At 47.0% G+C, this 23472-nt stretch overlaps 1 protein-coding gene across 1 annotated transcript in view; it reads left to right on the top strand.

Annotated features, from left to right (window-relative positions):
* FBRSL1 (fibrosin like 1) overlaps positions 1–23472 on the top strand; it is a 495799-nt gene that overhangs the window by 434375 nt on the left and 37952 nt on the right. The window contains exon 7 of the mRNA XM_058816540.1: positions 7139–7184. Within this exon, the coding sequence (XP_058672523.1) occupies positions 7139–7184 (46 nt within the window). The remainder of the gene's footprint in view (positions 1–7138; positions 7185–23472) is intronic.

Genomic DNA, 23472 nt, shown 5'->3' with positions numbered 1-23472 from the left:
CCTGCTCTCCCCCATCGCTCTTCCCACAGTGCAGCCTTTGAATTATAAGAAGTTTTAGGTAGCTCTGCAAAGAGCACTCGTCGTTCCCTCTGATTTAGTGCAAATAAAAAACCATATCCCTGCCAAATAGATGGGCTGACTAGATAGGATCAAGCTGTAATGACAATAATACAAACTGCTGTAGCACTGTGTTACACAGCATTCCCAACCTTTCCCACCTGAAGGAAGGTCTTCCCTTACATTTGTAGCAAAAGATAAATCAAATCTCTGCTTGCCTAAAATGAGTGTCTGGGCAATGAAAAACATCTGAATGTGGAAGTGTAGGCTGAAGTCTGTTTTGGGAAGGGTTCAGCTCTCTGAGAAGGGCATGAGGGCTCTGGTGTATGGGATGTTTTAAAGCAGGCCGCACAAAGGCCTTTTCTCAGTGTGTCATGGAGAACTGAGTTTCCCTTGCTGTGGTGTGCATCAGTTCCCTTAAGATGGACACATCACTGCCTCCAACTTACACTGAGAGCTGCAGCTTCATCCAGTGGCACATCCAGACTGTCCTCTGGATGCCATTGATAGACCAGAACACCCAGGAGCATATGAACATGTGTTATGGGGAAGTCAGTGCTGATTAAAGTGGAAAATACCCGGAGTGTAAAGCAAAGATAGATTTTGTAGTGGTTGGGGAGCTGAGGTTTGCAGGAGGAAGATCCTGAGATAAAGACCAAGTGCACCCTAATTTAAATTAGGACACACAGGCACACTAACATTAAGCAAGTATTTTGGCTGGTTTTAATGAGGGACAGCTGGAAATTTTCTTTCCTTGTTGGTGTCTCTGGAAACAATGGAGGAACCTTCTGCAGCTGTCTGACGAGGTGAGGTCCAGGAACTCCCCAGCTTCCTCCCTTCTCCTCCTTCACTAAATTTCTTTTCAGTACATGTATCTATTTATTTATTTATTGGAGCTGAGCTGGGAAGGAGAGGGAGTTTGATCTTTTCCTTTGGGAGACAGCAACTGCTCAGAGGAAGATGAATCATAAAGCATTGCTAATGGAGGGGATGGGAAGGGGAGAGCTCTGGGCTGCAGCCATTCCCCAGGGGCTGGGGGGATGCTTTGAGGGGAGAGGGAAGAGGAGTTAGCAGGCTGTGCCCGAGGCTCTGATGGCAGACATGCTGTAGGTCAGGTGTCCCCCTGTGTCAGGATTCAGTCACCCTTTGTCAGGGAAGAGGCACATCTGTGCAATAACACACCACAGCAGCCTGTGCATAAGAATTACTGCTGCTGCTGCTCGATTGAAACTGGTTTGTTCAGTCCCATGATGGTTGTAAAGTGATGAGGAACATGCTCAGGGTTCAAAACATTGTCAATTGAAGCTTACCACTGTCTTGCCAAAAGAGGACCAAAACAAGATGTTGAACTTGTGAAGGAGCAATGAGCTTGGTTCCTCACTGCCCTGCACAGCGTTTCCTTCGGTGCCTTCCACTCCTCATCCACTGTGCCTCCCATTCCCTTGCCATTGTGTAAAGTCAGTGTAATTCAGTGTTGAATTAGCACCAGTGATCTCTGCTTCTAGGCTCTCTGTGGCCTAATTTAATCTGTGTTCCCAGACTCGTGCTGGCTTCTCAAAGGGGCTGTTGCAGAAAACAGTCATGGTTATATAAACTGCTGAGAAAAATGAGCATTCTTGGAAGAAAAAGTGACAAAGAGGCGAGTGCATGGTGACAGTCCCTTCCAGGAGCAGAGCAGTACTGAGTATGTGTGTGCTAAATGAATGAATGTAGGAGGTAACCTAAACAAGTGTGTTGCTATATGGAAGTAGAATCCAAGAAACATTTTGTTTCTGGTGAGCATTCTATAGAGTAAAGTCTATAGAGAAAGATACAGAAGGCCATCACTACCTCTCAGAGATGGCCTTGAATCATAATTGAACTAGAAGTATCTGTGACATTTAAGGCATTGCCAAATCAATAAGTAGTAGCTGGTTTGGGCTGTTTGTGCTGCATGTTTCACTGTGATGTGTTATGGTGTAACTGAAGGTACAAGTGTATCTTTAGGATTGCTGGAAAGGTGGAGACTCTTGCTTTGGGATTACTTATTATTAGTCCTTATTTGCACTAGAAGTAACAAACAGAATTTCATAAATTATTCCAACTATCAGCTGTAACCAGATTTTTCAGCACAACCTGGTCACCATTCAGGTTTCTAAATGGATTTTTGGAAGTGCTCTATACCCGGTAGCTCCAGTCAGGCTGATGCCCCAAAGGCAGCTGCTGAGTGCTGAGCCCTCTTGAAAGCCCAGTCTATAAATTCTGTGGGAAGATAATCACAGTGTGGATTTGTAGAAGTCCTACTCCCTCTTGCCTAATCCCTCACACAGCTGGGTTGTGCTGTGTCCCAGCCAGCTGTGTACCACAAAGCTGGATATTCCTAGTAGGTTCACAAAAATGATTGAGTTGCAGGTCTGACTTTTCTTTTGTCTTCTTAACTGAGCTGAAGGTTCTCTCCAAAACTAATGCAGGTTTTGGAAAGACTGTAGGCTACCTTGAAACATCCCCTCACAATGCAGGCAGTGTTACCCATGGGCTGCTTCTATATCCTGAAATGTGTAGAGTACTTTGTTGGTCTTAAGGGGGATTTTTACATTGGGTTTTTGTGTGCATGTGTGCTATTTCTGGGCTACTCTTGCACCTTTCCATATGTATCAATTTCCATTTCCTACAGAAGAATCACAACCCAAACAATACCTTCCTGTTTTAGTTATTGTTCTCATATTACTGGGTGAGGGGTCTGGTATGAATGACTTGCAGAGTGAGTTGCAGAGTAGTGAAGCAGTACTGACGTGCTGAAATTCTCTGCTGGACAAGCGATCAAGTGGCATTGGAGTGGTTGGTAAAAGCAAGGGATACAGATCAAAGGAAAGAATGAAAATCGATCCAAAATTTTCAGGTAGTGTCCGTGCTTTATGCTAAAACTTTCTTGAAGCCTATCCAGCACTTCTAGTTTGGAAATCTCCCAGAGAAGGGTTTTCTTGTGAGCTTTGTAGTGCTTGCTAAGTTCAGTAATTGTGCAAACAGTCTCTCTTGAGACTGGCTCTTGGCTGTCTAGTAGATAGGCAGCCATCCAGATCTAAAATTTAAACTGTATTTTACTGTCTCCTTCTTCTGCCTACTGTACTGGACTCACTTGGAGGGAATGCTTGGCTTTTGCCCTGTGCATGACACACACACCAGGTCCCTAACACCACTTTTCTTGTTCCTTGTGAGCCAGAACTGCAGCCTTATTAGCAGCTTCCCAGTGTCTTGCTGTCAGGCTCCTGGAGTGTCAGGCTTGGATCTGGCATTTGGTGCTTCAGGAGATGCCATGAATGTGCACAGAGCCTCTGCTGTTGGTGATAAGGAGCAGTTCTATTCCCTGTTAGCCATTTATAGGCTGCGGGTAAAGGGGACAAAAAGAAGTAATTGCTGTGAGGCCTGACATAATTTATAGTGCTGTCTTTGTCAGGTGATGTTGTTCTGTTCTATATAACCATTAAATTATTAATCTGCAAGAGCTCTTGCACCTTTCAGCTGCCTTGGATTGGTGGGAACCAGCATGGATGAGGCATGGACTTCGTTAAGCCTCACTGCTCACCTTCACTGGGGAGGGTGTGCTACATCCTTTGTGGTTACCACCTCACATTTGAGGAAAAAGCTGCCTTTGCTGGGCTTTTAATGCTGAAAATTGAATCAGTGTTTATATGTGCTGGGTTCAAGGGGAGGAAGGGGGAGGGACTGCAGCACTACTCCTCTGCTTGCTCTCCACAAGGCAGAAAAGGGCAGAAATGTTATTTTCCTCTGCAGTGCATGCAGCCTGGTTTCAAGCTGTCACAGAACTGGGTGGAGGCATTTTCCCCTTTAGGTCTAGAGTAGAAAAGAAAGAAAATCAAAAGGTGACAAAGGATTGGTAAGTTCACTGAATAAGCCACAAAGGGGACCTGGAAGGCTCGGTGTCATGGAAAGGATGCTGGCTATTAGGGATTTCAGCAACATGAGGTGACCTCAGGAACTGCTGCTCTGGGGACACATGTCAGATGTGCTTCAGATGCCACAGTTGTTCCTGGGGACAGGGTGGGACTGTAAGCAGCATTTTTGTGAGCACAAGGCTGTGGTGGGTTCTGTGGCTGTGAGCTGTGCTCCAGGCAAGGGAGATGAGCAGCCAGTGAGCAAGGAAGGGTGGAGGTGTCTTCTGTCTGTGAGCTTCAGGCTGGGCAGGTCTCGCTGCCTTGTGCAGCAGCAAAAAGGAGCTTGAGGGGTTTGTGAAATGGTCCTTCAGATGGAGACAGGCAGGAGGCAACAAGAGGGGGGAAAAAGGAAATTTTTAGTTTCGTTTTGCAATCAAAGAACATGTGATTTCATGCGATGGCTTGAACTCGGCATAAAAGACTCCAAATGCCTGGTTTTGTTCACATGGGAAGAATTCCACTTTATTAATATTATTTTGAAATCCTTTCTTAAACATATGCAAATGATTTGCTTGGAACAGCAATATTTGGGAGGGGACTTGTTTTAGCAGATGTGTTGGTTTGCTGGATTTTTCCCCTCATTAGTGGGCTCCCTCAGACACATAGGTTTTATTGTACGCTTTCTTTAAAGGGTGACTGATAGGGCTGAATGATGTATTCAGGCTCTTCCTCCCCCAGCTTCCCTCCTGCCTTTACAGCAGCTCGCAGAATATCCTATAGCACAGGCGTTCACTGTTTCAGAGTGGTGCTCGTGCCAAAAACTGCTCAGATCTGGAGCTAGAAATCACCAGAAGTGAGAGCAAAGTTACTGTAAACTCTAGGTGTGAAGGTTTGTGTCTGTGAACTGAAGCTGCGATGTTGAAAACGCTGCTCTGTAAATGTTGACTCTGATTGTGGAAGGCGGTGGCACATGCTGATAGCAGAAGACTGAGCAATAATCCGGCTGTTTTACTTGGTCTTTAAAGTGAATTTTCTGGCTTGACTTCCTTAAATATTGTTTTTATACAGTCTGGACCTGTAGCACTGAGATCTTTGGCTCCCGGCTGAGCCTGCAGTACTGAGGTGCACAAAGGGCAGTGAGTGGTGGCTGACACAAAGTTGGGGCTCTGAGCCCAGACTGTCCAGACCAGGGGAAGCACAAGGCTTCTCCCAGCTGGGGTGGCTGCCTCTGGCCATGGCTGGCTCCCCAGGAAGGGCTCTCCCAAGCAGGCTCCTCTGGAGAGCTGCGCACCCCAGCATCTGGACCCGACACTTAGGATTTGTGGCTCAGCGGCCGATTTACTGCTGGGGCTTTAGTGCAAGCCACGCCGAAGTTTCATTGCCTGTAAAATGGGGGAATCTTATTTATCCACCTGCCACGTGTCCCAGTGCTTGTGGAGTGCTTTGAGAGTAGCCCTGGCTTTGTGTGAGCTGTTAGCATGGGTGAGTTCCCAGAGCCTGCAGATGTGTTCTGCGTCCGTGGTGACTTGGTGTTGATTATAAGTGAAAAATCTCCTAACAATGGGTTGTAAATTCAGAGTTGGCTGTCAAACGTTTTATGCACCACTGTTGTTGCTGCTGTGTGACTCTGTTACACTTTCTTTGCAAACCAGCCTAGGCAAAACGTTGTTTAATCCTGGTTCTTCCTCTTTTTAATCCATGCAGTGAAGGGATCGTGCAGGTAACTGATTTTCCCTAAGATTTTAGGATCTTTTTGCTGAGCTGTGTAACGATCATACATGCCACAGCTACACGTGCAGCTTTGTCGTGGACATAATTCAGAATTTTTTTCTTATGTGTCTCAGCCTCAACCTATTTTTCATGTTGTTTTCCCTCTCTTTTTTATACATTTGCATTAAGTAAGACATTCAGTGCTTGCAGTGCCACTTTTCTTAGAAGTAACATTAATGGATCACTCTTGCTTCTTACTATATCTCATGCAGAACTTCTTGCATTTTACTATTTGTTTTTTTCCTTCTGAGTCGTCATTTAAAATATATAGCAATGTAATACAATTTGTAGTGCTCTTTATCATGCAAATCTCCCAAGGCACCTTAGAATAAAATCAATAAAATCAAAAATAAAATCAACTTAGTTCAGCCATGTGTTGAATTAATTAATTGTTTTTAAAGCAGAGCCAGGGGAAAAAGGCTTTTTTCACTTTCAGTATCTTTTGCTCGTCAGCTTTGTATTTCACCCATTTTATTCATGCAGCAGTCAGTGCCAACACATTGATGATACTTTCTTGTAGATGGTAGTAATGTTGATGGTGCTCCTGCTCCCAGACCAGCTTTGATTCTGGAGAGGCTGCTTGCTATTTTATCAGATAGCGAGGAGGAAAAGCTCATGCTGAAATCGGTTGACTGCTTGATATCAGTGGGGGGAGGAAAGGAAGCCATCAAATTAATTCATAAAAGCTTTAGTTACAATTAATGGACTTTTTTTTTTCCTGTCTGTCGTTATCATCTTGTCTGTAACCCAGTGACCCTGATTATCATGAAGCTGTTTACAAGGTTTAGGTTAATTGGATTTCTTTAACTGTTTCCCAGAGCTGTGAGGAGCACAAATACACTGCTGTGAAGTTCAGACAGCATAGTGCAACCCAGTCTGCAAGGATACGGGCTTCTTCCAAGAGGAAGTCGTTTTATTTCATACTCAACTAAGTGCATAGCAGCATGTACCTATCATTTGGCATAATATTGAACAACACCCTCCTTCATACAGATGTGTTCAGTTGCAACTTGTGTTTCCAATACACAAATTACATTTTGCATGTTCAGCAAGAATTGAGCTTATTTTCAGTGAGAGAGCCTTTGAAATGTGTTTTGGTTCGGTTTCTTTTTTTTTTTCCTTCAGCTTGATAGCAGTTTCACTGGTTTTGTTTTTATACGAGGAATCATGGATAAAATAGCTGTGCATTGCATGGCTGCCTTAAACAAACAAGACAGGAGGATGTAGTTGGGTGAGATCAGGACAGTCCTCTTGCTTGGCTTTCATCTCCTCAGGATGCATGCTCGTTCTTTAATGGCACAACATTGCACCCTCCAGGTGCAATGCGCAACTGCAGGTCTCCAGATAACCCACTTGTTTTATGAGCTGTGTTTTTGTGAGCAAGCCTTCCCAATTTCTCCTCCACGATTATTCACCCTCTCTTTCTCTTCCTTTTTCAGGCTTCTGTAGGCTCTGAGAAGCTGTTCTCCCCTGCAGCAAATAAAGGTAAGTGATCTGGAGAAATGCTTTCCTTATCTTACAGCGAGAGATTTGGGTTGTGAATCCATCTCATGTGAATAGCAGGACATCAGTTTTGCCAGAGCCTGTAGCTTGGCCACACACATTGTCATAAAGATCAGCTTTACAGGCTTGTGATGATTTAAGTTAAAATTTAGAGCTGCATTGTCTCAGTGTGGGGTGGGACTTCTTCCCTTCCAGTAAGATTTGTATTAAGTGTCTTGGAGAGAGGGATTACTGACAAAGGAGTCCTTACTGTAGGGGATGTGCTACTCCCTCTAATACAATCAAATCCTCATTTCTTTTAAACAAATCAGTGTTTCAGTGCTGTCTCTGTCATCCTGACAAGGGCTTGCACAGTGCCAGTGCCCACAGAGCATTTGTGCCTGCACATCTCAGTTCTCCAGGACGCAGTGGAGGGTGCTCAGCACGGCACAGCTCCACTCCTGCTGTTAATGACAGTCACCTGTGAGAGGCACTGGGTGTTGCTAAGAGACTGCCTCGCTCCACAGCCCCTTGGGGGGCACAGCCATGGATCTCTAAATACGCCCAGCACAGCCATAAAACCAGGCTGCTCTGCTCTGTGTGTTCCCAGGGATAATCTCACTGAGATGGATACCAGGCAGAAATGCCAAAGAAACAGCCTTGGAGAAGGCAAACTGTGGTACACGGTGGAAAGTGTTGTGCTGGGAATGGTTCCACTTTGTCATGCTGGGAGGTTTGTGTGGCTCCAAATTAATTGCCAGGGCTTGTGGCTGTCTGCAGCATCCTCTGCATTGAGCTGCAAAATAGAATCAGTTCACAGCAATAGTGAATGTTAGGGGCATGCAGATACCCCAAAGAGGGGAGATGAGGCCCATCAACAAGAAGTGATGAAATAAACTTCTTGCATTATTTCAGTGGGGCCAAGAAAGGAACAATTTGCAGTTGTGTAGGACTAGGTGCTGGACATGGAAAGGCATTTTGGTGGTTGTGTGCTCCATCACCTGGATCCAGGCCCAGTTTTTAGCTGGGCTCTTCAGCAGCAGTAACTATTAGGAATTCTCTTTCTTTCCAAGCTTTGCAGATTTTCAATGCCAAATGTGGAAACCGATGACAAGCCCATTATGTTATTACATTTGTAGATATTTTTACAAAAGTATGCAGCTTTATCTGGGGGAAAGAGGGAAATTTAAACAAATGGTGGGGAAGAACATTTCTCTCACTTGGCTTGCTGATAAGGCAAACCAGATTGCCCATATGGCACTGCCTCGGCAAAACAAAAATCTTGCCATCCTGCATAATGCCTGGCACAGAGATGTGCTGGAGAGGCTTATGTTGAAGCGTTAGCAGCTTTGTTGGCTCCTCCTTGTGCTGAAGCAAGATCCCCCAGCCCTTCATATCATGGAGCAGCTCAGCAACATGAGTTTTCAAAATACCTCCCTATCAGGAAGTTAAATGTGCGAATGCCTGTGAATTTGCTGTCTTGAAGTTTGTGTTCAGTGCTGTTTATATCCCTATAATTTCAGCCTGTTCCTGTTTGCTTTAATGTGGGTGTAGACATTGCCAGCTTTGGGTTCAGATCATGGGTTTTATCTTAGTTTTCTCTTTTACCCTGGCCCTGTACCTTGCTTATGGCATGGCCTGCCGTCGTGGGCAAGCTCTCCTGGGGCTACCTCAGCATTTGGCACTTGGCTTGACAGGTGAGAGAAATTCGCCTCAGCAAAGATTTTGTGCAGAAACCCAAACAGTGCTAAATTTTACCCCTCGCCCTGTTATCACTCCCGCGATGCAAGAGCCAGATTTGTCTCTTGCACATGCAAATGAACGCCGCTCCTACACGGCCAGGCCCGGAGATGCCATATGGCCGGGAGAAAGTGACTTTCAAAGCGTTGCACTTAAATTCCTTTTGTGAGATAAGAGCGTTGATTTAAGGCCGTGTTCTCCGGGGCTGGAGCCCTGGTGGCTCTGTGGGGAGGGGATTAGCTCAGCACGGTTTCCTGGTGGGCACACGCATGGCGCGGCACGCGCTCGGCCTCTCCCGTGGGCATTTGCGCCGTGCCCTTCTTTTGTAAACACCGGCAGCCTTTTTGGAGAGATATTAGCTAGCAAACGTGCAGCATCCATGCTGCAGCTTTTATTGAGGGTAACCAGGCTTCTAAAACACATAAAGTGGATTCATTGTCTGGTGCAAGTCCCCGTGTTCCCAGCCCATTGTTTGGTGCAAGCCCCTCTGTTCCCACAAACTTTCCCTGGGGATGTGTTTGGCCTTGTGTGTTTGTTTTATGCCGTCCTAGTTTATCAGCAGCTTAGCAATGCAATTAAGTATTAAGATTGGGCGGGTTACGCTTATTTGAGGCTGGAACAGCTGTAAAATGTAACCTTTGACCGCGTTTGAGGGCTCCACAAAGGGCCGGAGGAGCAGCGTCCTTTGTCTGGGGCTCTCTGGGTAACGTTTGCCTTTGCCCCCTCCCGGTGGGGCCACGGTGGTGGCCGTGCTCCTCCTGCTGACACCAGCTCATCTGCAGCAGCAGATGCACGGCGGGCATGTCCACTTTGGGGACCAGGCACTATTATGCTGCAGAGAGAGGTGTCCTGACCCGGGGTGACCTCGCTAGTCACAGCTGTGAAATAGGCTGAATGGGGCACTTTGAGCTTCCAGCAGAAGAGGAGATTAAATCCTCTGTGTGAGGAAATAATAATTAAAAGTAAGGGCAGAGGAGCCCTGATCTGCTCTGCTGACAGTCTTTGTTTTCTGAGGCAGAAAAGTGTTTGTTTGGCCGACTTGTCGCCGCAGTACAGAGTTACAAGGGTATTTGCTGCCGAGGGCCGGGTGCTACATCCTCCTGGAGAATAAATCAATAAACAAATAATAAAGGTCTGTTTGCTCTCTCATGCAGCTCCTTTCTCACAGGAATCTGCCAACCAACCCTTCCTTTTTCTGAAGGGCAAGTACCAGGAAAGGCAGAGGAAGCATAGGCAAAGGCCAAACCTGTCCCTCTGTCTCCAGGTAGGAGCATGAGGCAGAGGGGTGATGGTTGGATGAGTTGTGGGGCTGGGGAGCTGAGAGGGACAGTCACCCCTAAGTCATGGCAAGGACCTCCTCCTGCCTGCTGTGATCATATTTGGAAGTTGTGTTTGGGGTAGGATAGTTGTTATTTGCTGGACATGAGCATTGGGTCCTCACTGCTGGCTCCCTGCAGCTGTGGGCTTCCCTCGTGGGTCTGGCTGGAGGCAGCTGAGCAATCCTTGCAGCAGTCCTTGCTCCAGAGCTGCTGTATGCCAGGGAAAGCAGGAGAGGTTTGTGCCACAATAGCCTTGCAGCTGCAGCCCAGGTGACCTGCTGAGTCCCCAGTGTTTGAAGGCCAGGCCACTGCAGCAGTGAGAGTGAAATGGATGTCTTAAAAGGGGTGTTCTCTTGCTTGATTTGATAGGTCAGAGGCTCCAGGGAGGAAAACCTCCATCGAAAAGTGGAGCCTGGGCAGCAGGCAGGGTCTCTCCATTCATAACCCCAGGCAGGCTGTGGGTGGGGAGGTGCCTGTGAGATGAAAGAGGTGTCCAGGAGCCCCTGGGGCATGAGATGCCCATGGAGGAGCCAGACCTGCACAGCCTCGTCTGCCCTGCAGCCCTGGGAGGCACTGGGCAGCAGTGAGGGGAAAAAGAGCTTTGAAGTCTGTTGAGAACAGCGTGTTGCTCCTATCTTTGGATCCAAATCAAGCTGGGCACAGAGGGAGCAGTGTAATCCATCTGTCTGGTGGCACAGAGTGGCTGGCCAGGACCCAGCCCTGCCCTGGCTGCTGGGGGCTTACTGAGCTCCATGCCTCAATTTCCCCCTCCTGCAGAATGAAGACTAATGCTTGTCAGCCAAGTGCGCTCAGAGACTTAATTAATGAATGTTTGTCAAGCGATTTATCAAGAGATCCTTTTAATGAGAGATTCCATAAACAGTGCAAGGCTTCATTTTCATGGCAATAATAAATGACAGTGAAAGTAAGTCTTATCCTTCCCCCGCATATGCACCCCCCAGGAAAAAAGATTGCTTACCCTCCGCTCTTACTTCTCCCTGGGTTTCTAGGCAGAGGGCTTTGAAGTGCTATCTTTCATCATGAACTGTACACATCCTCAAAGCTCTAAAGCTCACAGCCTGTGTCTTATCCCTCTGACAAGAGGGAGGCAAGCTTTCTCGGCATGCAGGTCATAATTGTCAGCCATGGGATGTGCCGCAGCCACCCGCCCCAGCGGGCTAATGCAGCTTATGCTTCTTTGAAGTTCCCTCCCTTTATTTTCTGTCCTCTTGACCACAAAACTGTGCCTTGGGCCAGCAAGAGAGATTTCTTGTTCAGAGACGACACTGAGCTCTGACAAGCACATCTGAACCAGAGAAGAACCCTTGTTCCTCTGAGATCACTGCTCCATAATGTTGTTGCCTTAAGGGGACTGTCTCTCCTTTTTCTCTCTGCTTCTTCTCTTCCTTTTTCTTATTCTTTTTTTTTTTTTCTTTAATTCAGCACTAAACTGTCACACTAAATCATTTTAAAAGCTGGAACTACAAAACCTCCAGTGTAGGACATGCTGTTAAAAGCTGATGGTTATTACTGTGAGATGGGGTGAGAGGGGAAAGGAGGGGCACGGGGGGCAGGGGCAGGATGGGAGAGCCGCAAGTCAGCTCTCCAGGAGGAACCCGTGAGTGCCTGGTGAAGCAGAAAACAACCTGAATGCAGCTGAGCTCAGAACAGCGTGCTTGGCACAGGTTTGCAGCAGCACAGCTCAGAGGATGCTCAGCCCTGACAGGGGATCAGGAGCTCAAGGAGTGCCTGCACGCCTTGGTGCTGTCCCCCAGGCTCTGTCTCCAGCTCTCAGGGTCAGAGCCCCCCTGTCTGGGCTGGGACAGCATCTCCTGTAATCAAGCCCACCTCTCCTTCAGGCCTTTACCTTGCTGTGCCAGGAGAGAGGGATTTCCATCACTGCAGGGTCTGCACAGACAGAGCACACGAGTCTCAGCGCGCCCGGCCAGGCACTCAGCTGTGTTTTACATGAATGCAGGTCAGGAGAGGTGCCATAAATTTTCCCAGTTTTCTTGTGTGGGGTCCACCGTGGGATCTGAGCTGCATCCTGTCTCTTGATCTCAGCTTTATCCCCATGTTCTGCTTAGATTTTGATGAGGTCACCATCTTGTGCTTGATTACCTGCACAGCCAGGGAGCTTGAAGGGGATGATAATTTACAGCTGAAGCTTTGGACAAGAGTCCACCATGATTACAGGCATGCAAAAATTTCCACAGCAGCATCTGTAATAATAAATAAAATAAGTAATGCATTTATTTAGATAGCAACCATATTGCTGTGATTTATACAGTGCTCAGGATGCTGTGCAGCTGCTCTGCTCCCCATGCTGCATCTCTGGTGATTTTATCACAAGCTTAGAAGATTCTGTTTTTTTCATGAAGCCCAGGCTCTCAGAGGATTGTACCAAAATCTGAGATTTAATTTCGTTATTTAGGCAAGACTTCAGTCTTCCTGACTACAGGGAAGAGCCTAAGATTTTTGATTCTTCTGTGCTTCAGAGCCAGCAGGCAGTCATGAAGAAGTCCAAATTCTTTGGTTTCAACCTTGTTTTAAAGATGGTGATCTGTAAATGCTTCTGGGGTTGGCAGTACTAGATACCCTGAGTTTAATGATAAATCCAGTGTGTGAGCTCATCCCAGCATCCTCTTTTTGGAAAGTTCCATCTAATTTTGCCACGAGGATGAGCGAATTAGCTTTCTTGCATGTCTATAAACATAATTATACGGTGGTCTGAGAAGGAGGACTTTGATTTTCAAAAAGCATGGGTGGTAACCAAGATAATCGCCCAAGTCACAGCCAGTTGCCCACATTTCAAATCAAAACTAAACACAGAAAATAGTGCAGTAAATGCCATCTTTCAGTATTGTAGTTTTCCTGTTTTGCAGGCTAGGCTCTGGGAAGCTCAGCCTTCTCTTTGGGAATGGGAATGCACTCTGTGTCTCCCCTGTTGGCTATTTGGTGTGTATTTGTTAGTCCAGGCTATGGCCATCCCTATCTGCAGCAGCAGCCTGTGAAATTATGATGGACAAGCAAGAGACCACTCACCGTAACAACCACACTGTCCGGTCAGTTTGGTAAAGCTCAGGCTGCAGAAGTAGATAATTTATTAACTTTGACACAAACTGAGTGTTGTGTGCCTCCCAGAGTGAGAGCTGCCTCGTGCAGGCCGGCAGGGTCTGCTTGCACCCGTGGCCATAGGGTTTGCACAGCATCTCCAGGCTGCTCCCCTTGCACAGAGCTTTCTTTGTAGCTCCGGGCTGCAGCCAGGAGAGTTGAAAAGTTGAATTATAAACATTTCCAGGCCTTCTGGTTGGTATCTTGTGTTTTGTTTTCTTACTTTAAGGATGTGGTGGAGTGTGTTGCTGCATTCCTGTCAGTGGGATTAGAATGAATAGAAGCAATACTGTAGGAGATAAAATGTGTTTAATTATTTATTTGAGAATTACAGACTGAAATTGCTTTTTGATTTAAAGCTTCCAAGTCATGGATATGTTTTTGGAGTAGAGAGAGACTCACAGAAACATATATATGCACAATTATCTAGGGTAATGTAAGAAGTCTCTTTGCTCAACTGCCCTTCCTCCACAGAATTTGTTAATTTCCTTAAAGATTTTAAATTTCAAATGTGGCTTTGTTAAGTATCACAGAAAGCTAACAGCATGCTGTGCCTTGCCCACCAAAATGTAAATAAAATAAATAGAGTCTTCGTTCTATAAATGTTATGAAGTGGGTGGTTTATTTTCTTTAATTATACTTTTTATTTAAAATAAACCATAAAAGCTAAATATTATATATCCTGAACGGGCCAGCACAAGCTCATATTGATTGAGTAGGCACATTCTAGCTTTTCTCAGTTCATGTAAAAGTAGATAAAAGGACCATCAAACTGTAAATCAGAAGAAAAAGAGAGAAATTCCTTCCAAGTGCCTGTAGTAGTTTACATTGCCTAGGCTTTTAAAGGACATTTGAAAGATACCATCTTTTTGCTCCTTGTTTGTAGTTTGTTTTTCTTTTTTCTCGAGTAGCAAAAGCCAGTGGGTAAAGTCCCAATGCTGTCTCCAGCTGTGGTCCCTGGTTGCATTTCAGCACAGAAGGATGCTGTAGGGGGGGTGATGTTAAGAGCAGCAGTTGCAACCCCCACAAAACCATTGGGTCTTCTCAATTCTGCTTTTAAAATACCTCAGAGACATGTTTCATTCATGGAAAATTTTGTAAAGCTTCAGTTTCTGAGAAAATTAAACACTGGGTGTAAGCCTGATTCCCTGTTGCGCAGGGCGAGCAGTGCGGGGCGAGGGGAGGTGTCTGCTGTGGGTCTGAGCACATCCCAGGCTTTAAATCAGCCTTGCTCCTTGCAGAGGAGAGTCCTTCCTCTCTCCAGCTGCCCAGCCTGAGACTCTGCCCAGCCCAGGCTTGTGCTGGTTTTCCCAGCTCTGTGGTGCCCGTTTTGAGCTGCTCTGTTGCTGTGTTAGAGGAGCAGTTTGTCAGGGCGCCTTGGGCTCTGTGACAGCCCACTGGGGACTGCTGCAGCCCCTCCTCACCCTGCTGCTCACCAGCACAGAGCAGGGCAGCCTGGCCATCTACCAGGGATCTGACAGGGCAGTGCTGGTGAGGGGGAGCTGGGTCTGACCCCGGGTCAGCTGGTGTTTCCTTCTGGGCAATCAATGGCAGTGATCAATGAGACCAGGCCGTGCTGTTTAATTGCAAATGGATCTGGCCACTCTTTTGTGTGCAGTCTGTAAGTCCCAGCAAGAGACCTGAGGAACAGAGGATGCTGTCAGCTTGTCCCTGCTTCTCCTGCTCCTCTCACTGCCCCTCTGGAGGCTGAGTCCTTCCTTCCTTCCTCCCAGGGCAGGGCTGGGGCTGACGGCAGGACCCTGCTGTCCTCATCAGCCTCTAGCAGTTCATGCTGTTCCTGCTTTGGGCTTGATTTTTCTGTATTAGCTTCATTTGAAATCAGTGCTGTGAGTGATGGAGCTCTCTCTTCCTGTCCTGTGGGATGGAGGAGGGAGGCCAGCTTTGGGTTTGCTCTCAGCCATGGGGTTCCTGCCATTTTCTTCCTTAATAACCGTGCGAGCCGTGCACACATGTGCTCACTGCCTCACTCACCTCCCTGCCTCTCTGGCCATCCTTCCTGCTAACAAGGGCTGAGCACATTCCCCGTGGAGCCTGTTAATGTTGCTGCTGAGCTGCCTGGGGACTCGCAGCATGAGGCTTTCCTTCCATCTCTGCTGCTCCGGGCACTCGGCCCCGGTTCAGCCAGGTAAAGCCATACTGACTCCATTGACTTCCCTCTGTTTATTTGGGTTTACACCAGTGTATAAGAGCAGGACTTGGCAGAGTGTTTCTGTTTGCGTGTCTGTGTTTCTGAAAAGGATACTTGTTCTAGTTTGTTGGGTTTTTTCCCCAAACAGTAAATATTTTCTTGTAAATCGCTGGGAGAGAAAAGTGACTACAGTGCTTTTAGTTCATGTAGTTGCTTTAAATGGATGGCAAAGACTTGCAGGAGGTAATAGGAAATTAAAATCTTTTAACCATCCTGCAAAATTTATTGCGGAATTATATCCCCACTCTGGGATTCTGTCGGACAGTTCAAAAAGCCTTTGGAAAGGTTCTTGTTCACCATTAAATTTTTAAAGTTATTGAAGTAATTTTATGGAACCCTATTAAGTTTCCGAAGAAACACACTGGTTTCATCACTAATAAATTCTTAAAGGCTTATCCATAAGGGAATGGTCAGAGTTCCAGATCTCTCTCCAATGAAGTGGACGTTAACATTTTGCCCTGTTGGAGATATATTCTTTAAAAATATCAGCAAGGTGAGTGGCAGAGCTGGGAGAGTGTGATTGCACCCAAGTACATCATCAAGCACTGTGTTAGGTGCTTTGCCAGTCAACCCCACTGGAGTTAGGGTGAAGAATTTAGAAAGTGGATGTTTGTTTGTATTAAAAGGCAAGGAAGAAGATTGTAGATGCATCTATACAGATAAATCCTCGTGTGGTGTTAAACTTAGGCCCTGGCATCTGTTTCTGAGCACCCTCATGTTCAAGAGAGGTTGCAGCCTTGTCAGAAAGAGACACAGAGAAGCCTGGAAGTCCTTGTGTCTCAGGCACTCGTGGTGCTTTCAAAAAACGCAAAATAATGCGTTCACTGTGCTTTCACACCACATCCAGAAAAGCACACAGAAACTTCCTCCCAGTGAAAGCAGAGCATCAAGCTGGCTTTGTGCTTCACTTAGTGCTCACAAGCCCCTTTGGTGTGTGAGTGCAGAGCCACCTGATGCACAGCAAACGGGCTAGCAGGGAAATAAAATTGTGTAATTGCCAGTTTCCTTCAATTCCGCTCCCTCCCCGTTGTGCATAAAGGAGCCTATTTAAGTCTCAGCTGGAGTGAGCCTTGGTAATAAGCAGACATCTATGAACCTGCATCTGCTGCTGGTGTCTGCTAGGTTTGCTCTGCATTTCCATATTTATTGGTGATCTAGTTTTGGGAGAGATCTGCCTGAATGTTCAGTGTCCCATACTGTGAAACCTGTGCAAGATGAGTTTGTCCCTTCAGTCCCTTGAGTCCTCATCCTTGGGACATTTGGGAAGTGCAGGACCAGGCAGCATCACCAAAGCTTACATCAGTGTGCAAACCCACCCCAGGCTGTGTTGGCTTGCAAAGCCAGAGCAGCTCCCTGGGAAGCTCAGTGCAAGGCAGGGTGGCAGAAAAGGGCCAGCCTTGCTGGATGGAGCAGCTAGCATGTTAATGGTTCTCAGTATTGTGCGATTTGGCTTCCAAACAGCTGAGCTGTCCCCAGCCACTTGATTTGTACATGGCTGGCCTTCTCTGGGCACAGGAGAGGTGCTCACAGTGCAAGCTCTGCAGAGACAACCTGATTTAATACAGGCTTAATGGCTAGAGAAAGAAATTTACAGGGTGAGCATTGAATGTTTATACAATAATGAGCGTGTCATTATTTTTCTTATTGAACCAGTCTTTGAAACTGAGCTAGAAATATGCAACCAACAACTAGAATATGTTCATTGCATTCTGTACTGATCAATTTAGTAACCAAAGTAGGGCAGGTTATTTTATGCCTTTCATTGTATCAACAGAAATTTTCTCTGGGCATAATGTACCTTTTGGCCTGAAATATTTTTGTGTTCCAGGCCAGTCTCTGGGCTCTTTATGTCATTCTAGCAGTATGTGCTGCAAAGCTGCCTTCAGCAGGCATCTGGGGACTCCCCCCTGCCTGGCAGCACGCTCAGCCAAGCTTGGTCCTGAGGCCAGGGCAGAGAAGGGCCTGGCTCAGTGGCTGTGAGCAGCAGAGCACCCTTTGCCAGCCACGCAGGTGGGAGTAATTCAGAGGCCTCTGAAGGCTCTCCAGATGGCTCTGTGAGCTGTACCAGGAGTTCAGATGGCCCCAGAGTCCCTGTCAGTCATCTCAATGCTGGTCCAGTGAGAGATGCTGCCCAAGCTACCCTGCTTTCAGTCTCTCACAGTAATGCCACTGCTTCACACTAACAGGCCTGCATGGCTGCATGAAGAGCCAGAGCTTGAAAGCCCTGCCAGAGAAGCTCTCTCCTTTTCTCTCATCAATTCTCTCCTCCCAAAGATTGAAGGGAACTGGGTCTAGGTTTTTGGCTCAGACCCCTGCCTGCTGCATACATTTCCTCCACCAAATGGACACAACTATAAACCTCTTTCTGCATCATTTCCTGCAGGCCTGTACTAAACATGCCACCCAGGTGTCCCCATGTAAAGCCACTTCTTGCTGTGTCTGCTTCTGTTGCTGCTGGCAGACTTGCCTTTGCGTGCTCACGGCAGGGCTCCCATCACAGCGTGTTAATTTTCAACAAACAAAGGCTGCATTTTGATTTGGAAGGGACTTTCCCATCAGTTTGTGTCAGAGTTTTCTTTTAAAAGGAAAGGCTGGATTTTGTTTTGTTTTATTTTCTGTTTTCTTCTCTTTTAATATGATCCTTGCAATTTTGTTTTCACTGAAATATTGACTGGCAGCATTGCAAATTGCCTGCATGCAGTCAGGAGCTTGCCAGCACTTTCTTACTCAGCTAGCCGTCAAGGTTGTGGATTCCACTACAATCGGTGCCAGGAAAGCTGTTGATCAAAAATATTCCTAACATCTGTGAGTCCTCTCCATCCAAATGAGATGTAGTTACATTCTCCTTTTCCCTACGCTCCTTCCAAAGTGTTGCTTCAGACACCTAGAAAGCCCTGGTTGCAAATCATAAGCTGATCTCTGTTTGATTTGCAGCTCCGTTTCCAGCTCTGTCGAAATCCAATATAAACTTCTGAGTGCCCTTCCCCCAAGCATAATAAGTGAAAAATATCTGCCTCCAAAGGGAGAGCAGATGGGTTTTCTTTGCCCTGAGCATCATTCGATCCAGATGCTGTCCCATGCTGTCTATGGCCACTGTGGTCACAGGCCAACAAGGAGGGTCTTGTGTGGGTGGGGAGAGGGGACAGGGTGCAGAGGAGCTGCTAGGTGTGCCCAAAGCCTCTCACACGTGTGTGTGTGTGTGTGTGTGTGTGTGTGCGTGCGCAATTCTGCCAGCACAAGGACGGGACTGGGGGGCGGGAGAGGGAAAAGCCTGATTTCCCTTCCCCCCTGTTCCTACCACCACCACCAATTCACAAGCCAACTATTAAATAATTAACGTGCCCAGTGGGGCAGGAGGAATCAAAAGCTGTTGTGTTCCCAAGTTTTCTCTGGCTCTGGGAGGCACGTCTCGCTGTGTATTCTGGCACCTCCGAGCGGCTTTTCCTCCCTCCTTCGCCTCCCCCTTATTATCCCGAATGTGTGCTGGAGAGGGAAGTGGCGTTCCCAGCCCAGCGGGGGATGCCTGTTATTTCAGACTAGCAACAGGGGAAAAGGAACAGCCTGTTGCCTGATTGATGTTTGTTTTTTGTGGACAGACACCAAAGGTTCATTAGAGACGGAAGGTTTGGGAGGAGGGGGGCGGCGGCGGGGGAGACGCTCGCTCTTAAGGAACTATTGTACCCCTGTGCACTAACCTGGGCCTGCACTCTCTGTGACTCCTGTGAATGTCTCAGCTGTACCATTCTGGCCCTGGCAGCTTTAGGAAAATATACACGCCACAGAGGTTCCAGTGAAAGCCCTGCAATGAGGGGGGGGTCAGGGGAAAAGGAAGGGGAGGAGAGAACAATGCCGTAGGTTTTGCTGTAATTAATTTCAAATGTGCTGCTCATCTCTTCTCCTTGGGTTTCAGAGGGAACAAGGGGAGCTTGCAGGGCTTTTCCTACCACAGCTGCATCTTTCCAGAGGTGGGCTTGGAAAGGCATCTTTCCTCCCATCTGTGGGTTTGACCAATGTGGCAATGTGGAATGCCAAGGGCAGAACAAACCAACACTGAAAATTATGTGCTGTCCAGAGGTGGAGGGGAAGGAAGGGTGTGGAGGAGCTTCTCTTCATACCACACTGGGTAGATGAAGCTGGAGAGAACTGAGGAGGTTGGTACTGGGTAAAGCAGATTTCTCTGCAAAGATTTAGGACAGCACTTTTCCTTGAATAACAAACATTGCTGTATGGTTCTGTTGGTCCTGAAATGCTGCCAGGTTTTGATGCAGGTGAACTGCTAGAAAGCTTTTAAAGGTTTGGTCAAACTCTCAATCTCTTGGTGACTTCATGCCGTTGAAAAATCTCACTTCCTAATTGGGTGGTAGCTAATAAGTTTAGTGTTAAGCCTTTGGTATTATGGCACCTTGAGTTGAAATAGTTTATTCTGATTTCTGTGTCTGAAATCTCATCTGTTGGACTGTGCTGTATCACACACAAAATAGGAGCTTGGCATCTGCCATAGGGCACTGTCCTTGTCCTTTGCCTTCAGGCCTTAGTATCAGTGAAGTCACACAATTGCAGCAGTAAAGAGAAGCAAAATGGGCCTGTTAGACTATTGACTTCACTCCCCTCAACAAGATAACCAGATGCTAATTTGATAGCACTATGAATCTTAGCCAGAAAAATCAGTAAAACAGAAACTTAAATTACACTAAATTACTGTTACTGCTTTAACAGCTCTATTTTCAAATTGCTTCTTGCTCAGAAGCTTGCACTGAACCCTGGTGCTGGTGGATAATGACCTCTTGTTTAAACACGTGGCTACTTTACGACCCTTAGCTCTTAGAAAAACCAACCTCAGTATCAGGCGGTGGATATTTCTGAAGTTTGCCCATAAGGAAAACATTTCTACAGGGTGATTGAAGAAAGTGTTCTCTTTTCTGGTCAGGAACCAATTCAGTGCAGCCACAACATGCTGAATACCCCAGAGGTATTGAGGCGGGCGTTGTTTGTAGTACAGTCCTCTCCTCTCCAGGATGCCAGGGCTGGTGTGTGACAAGTAGAGCGTGACTGTACAGTGATGAATGTTTCTGTGGTTCTTTGGGAGGGATGTAAATACTGCAGGGCTGTTCCAGGCTCTGTAAATGGAGTGTGTTGGGTTTTGTAGTCTTAACTAAATGGACTTTCTGGCCCTGGTGTGGGGCTGGCTGCTGAAAAGCTGGTCAGTGGTGGAGTTTCACCAAATGTATGTGCAGTGCATGGGGTGGGATGGGCATAACTCCAGGCTGTGAACAGGCAAAATTGATATGGGGAACCAAAGATATGGGGAGAACTCCAGAGCTTCTAAATGTGGCATATCTGGAGAAGACTGCGAGGACTTCAGACCTCTTTCTCAATACATTTCTTGTGGAGGAAAGGGAAATCACATTTGGGGAACATTCAAACCCACTGCCACCCCCTCCTTGTGGAGAGAAACCCATATGAGAAAGGAGGAAGAGCTAAGTCCAGGTTTAATTTCCTGGTCCTCCTCCATAGGAAGAAATATCTCTTCTTTTTAACTCTTGAACAAACAACTGCATTGGCCACATCATAGTGAAGTATCCCTTAGATCACATCCAGATAAACCTGGATTCCAGCATTTGGATGGATGTTTTTGCACCTTGTGCTTGCCAGCAAATACAGGAGAGAAGCAATACCTGAGGTCTCAGCAGAAAGCACATCTATTGCTCTGCCTCCTTTGCCTGTAGCTGGACTGGAGAGCATATCCTGATTCCCTGCACACAGGGAGCAGCCACAGCAGCACTTTGGAGCACAGCAGGGGCGCTTTGAATGCTCGCTCTGAGCCTTGGCCGTGCCTTTCCAGCTTGTCGCCTCTCCCCTCATCAGTTTTGACAATAAGGGAAGCAGAAAGGATGGCAGGGCTGGGGAGGGGAGCTGGGCAGCGAGCTGCAGTCCTGGGCTGCAGTTCTTTCCAGCAGAGCTGCTGGCTCCAGGTGCCACACAGTGAGCCCAGCCTTTCCAGCCATGTCCTGGGGGTCCTGTCCGAGTCAGACTTCTGTACCTGTCAGGTGTAAGGCAGACAGAGATTAAGGTATATTGTTCACCTCAGTGTTTTGTGATGTTTCTCTCCAAGGCTGAAGATCAGAAAGTTGCTGTAGAGGGGTTTTGCTGAAGAATAAAAGCAAAGCCCCAAGGAGGGTTTTGCAGGTCTGGCTTTTTGATCTAGCACAAAACTTTGTTCAAACGTTGGATGGTTTCTATGTGTTTGAAAAGGATAGAGGCTTTTGCTGGTTTTGTAAAGCTAGATCTCAAATCCAGAGCAGAAGACAGGCTCAGCCCTTAGCCTGCCCCATCAGGCTCTGGAGCTGTGCAGTGTTCCTGAAATCCCCCACAAAGCAGGCTGAGCCTCCCTGGCACCCCAGGGATGTCCATCCTGCTGTCCTGCAGCTGCAGGGCTGGGTGCCAGGGGGCACAGGGCACGCAGGGTGCGCCTGCCATCCCAGCAGCTCCCAGGGCTGCTCAGTAAAACCACAGGAATCAGAATTTTCCTCCCCTTTTATTGGTTACAAATGGTTTTTCTCTCCTTTTGAAGGATTCCTACCACCTGTTCCTGTCAGCCAGCAAGATTTGCTTTAGAAGCTCATCTTAAAAAGGGAGAAGGGAGGGATGGGGTGTGTGGGGAGCCTTGAACCACTGAGGGTTTGCCTTTGGAGAGTCACAAGGGAAGAGCAGGAATAGGGAATGCTGTAGTGAGGTATTAAATGAGGCCCTTTTGTTTCACTCCTTGTAGAGCATGAAAATGCCCAAGGCATGAATACTCTGTTAAGATTATTCTTGAACATTTAAATGTCTGTTCTGGTAATTTATAAAATGAAGGGGAGGGAAATGCCTTACACAAGGAAGAAAAGGGAGACCTTTACTGGCATCCAGCACTGGTAACTGGGGAGTTGTTCTCTGCTGCTGTGGGAACAGGGGGAGAAGGTGGATTTATCTTGTGGATGCAGAAAAGCTTCAGTCCCCAGAGATGTGGCATGGCATTGGAGAGGCTGGCTGCTCCCTCGGTGTCTTTTTCCTCCTTTCATAATGAGGAATATCTTTACTGCTTTCCTGCCTCTCATGGCTGTGTTCAGCCTTAAAAGAGAACAGGATTTTTCAGAAACATGCAGCACCCAGCAGAAGGGGAATCTGGCTTTGGTTTTAACAAATTCATGGGAAGAAATATAGTCATTCAGAGCAGGTTCTCTGAGCCTCTGGCAGGCTGAGAGCTTGTTGGGAACAGCCCAGCTCAGAGCCAGCCTGCCTGCAAAACAAAGGGCTGACTCCTCCAAAAACACAGGAGTACTTGCTGTCTGTGAGATTGTTCCATAATTTCCCCTGCTTCCCATCTCTATATATAAAATAATGGGTGCAGTGTCCCTCCTGGCCTCATTGCTGTTTGTGGAGTGACCATAAGGTAGAATGTGATAGCCCAGTCATTGCCATCAGCCATGAGCATAACCTGTAACAAAAGCCCTGTTGTTTGTGTTTTTCTTGTGACAATTTCCCCACTCTGAGGTCCCCAAGCCCAGCATGGACCAGTGCTACTATTCTCTGTCTCCTGGGAGCACTGACAGTGCAAAGCAAATATAGGTCACTTCTCTGCTAGGGTGAGGAATCAGGGGGATGGTGTGGATTTCATTACTTTCAGATATTTGGGCTAGAGGCTCTCATGCTGTCAGAGCTGAATCAGCTCTCAGCCAGTTTGCACGCAACATATGTGATAGATTTTGCAAATGAATATGTTAATGTGGGAGGAGGTGGTTTTCCCTGAAACCAACTGCTGGCACTTTGGAGTGTTGTCCTCAAAAACAAAACCATATTGTGTCCTCAAAACCAAAACCAGTGGCACCAGCCCTTGCATTCTGCCCCTTGAGAGATGAGGCATTTCATT

The sequence above is a fragment of the Ammospiza caudacuta genome, chromosome 18 (assembly GCF_027887145.1).
Source record: "Ammospiza caudacuta isolate bAmmCau1 chromosome 18, bAmmCau1.pri, whole genome shotgun sequence".
Classification (NCBI taxonomy): Eukaryota; Metazoa; Chordata; class Aves; order Passeriformes; family Passerellidae; genus Ammospiza; species Ammospiza caudacuta.
Note: the sequence above shows the minus strand (reverse complement) of the source record. Positions and strands in the feature narration are given on the sequence as shown.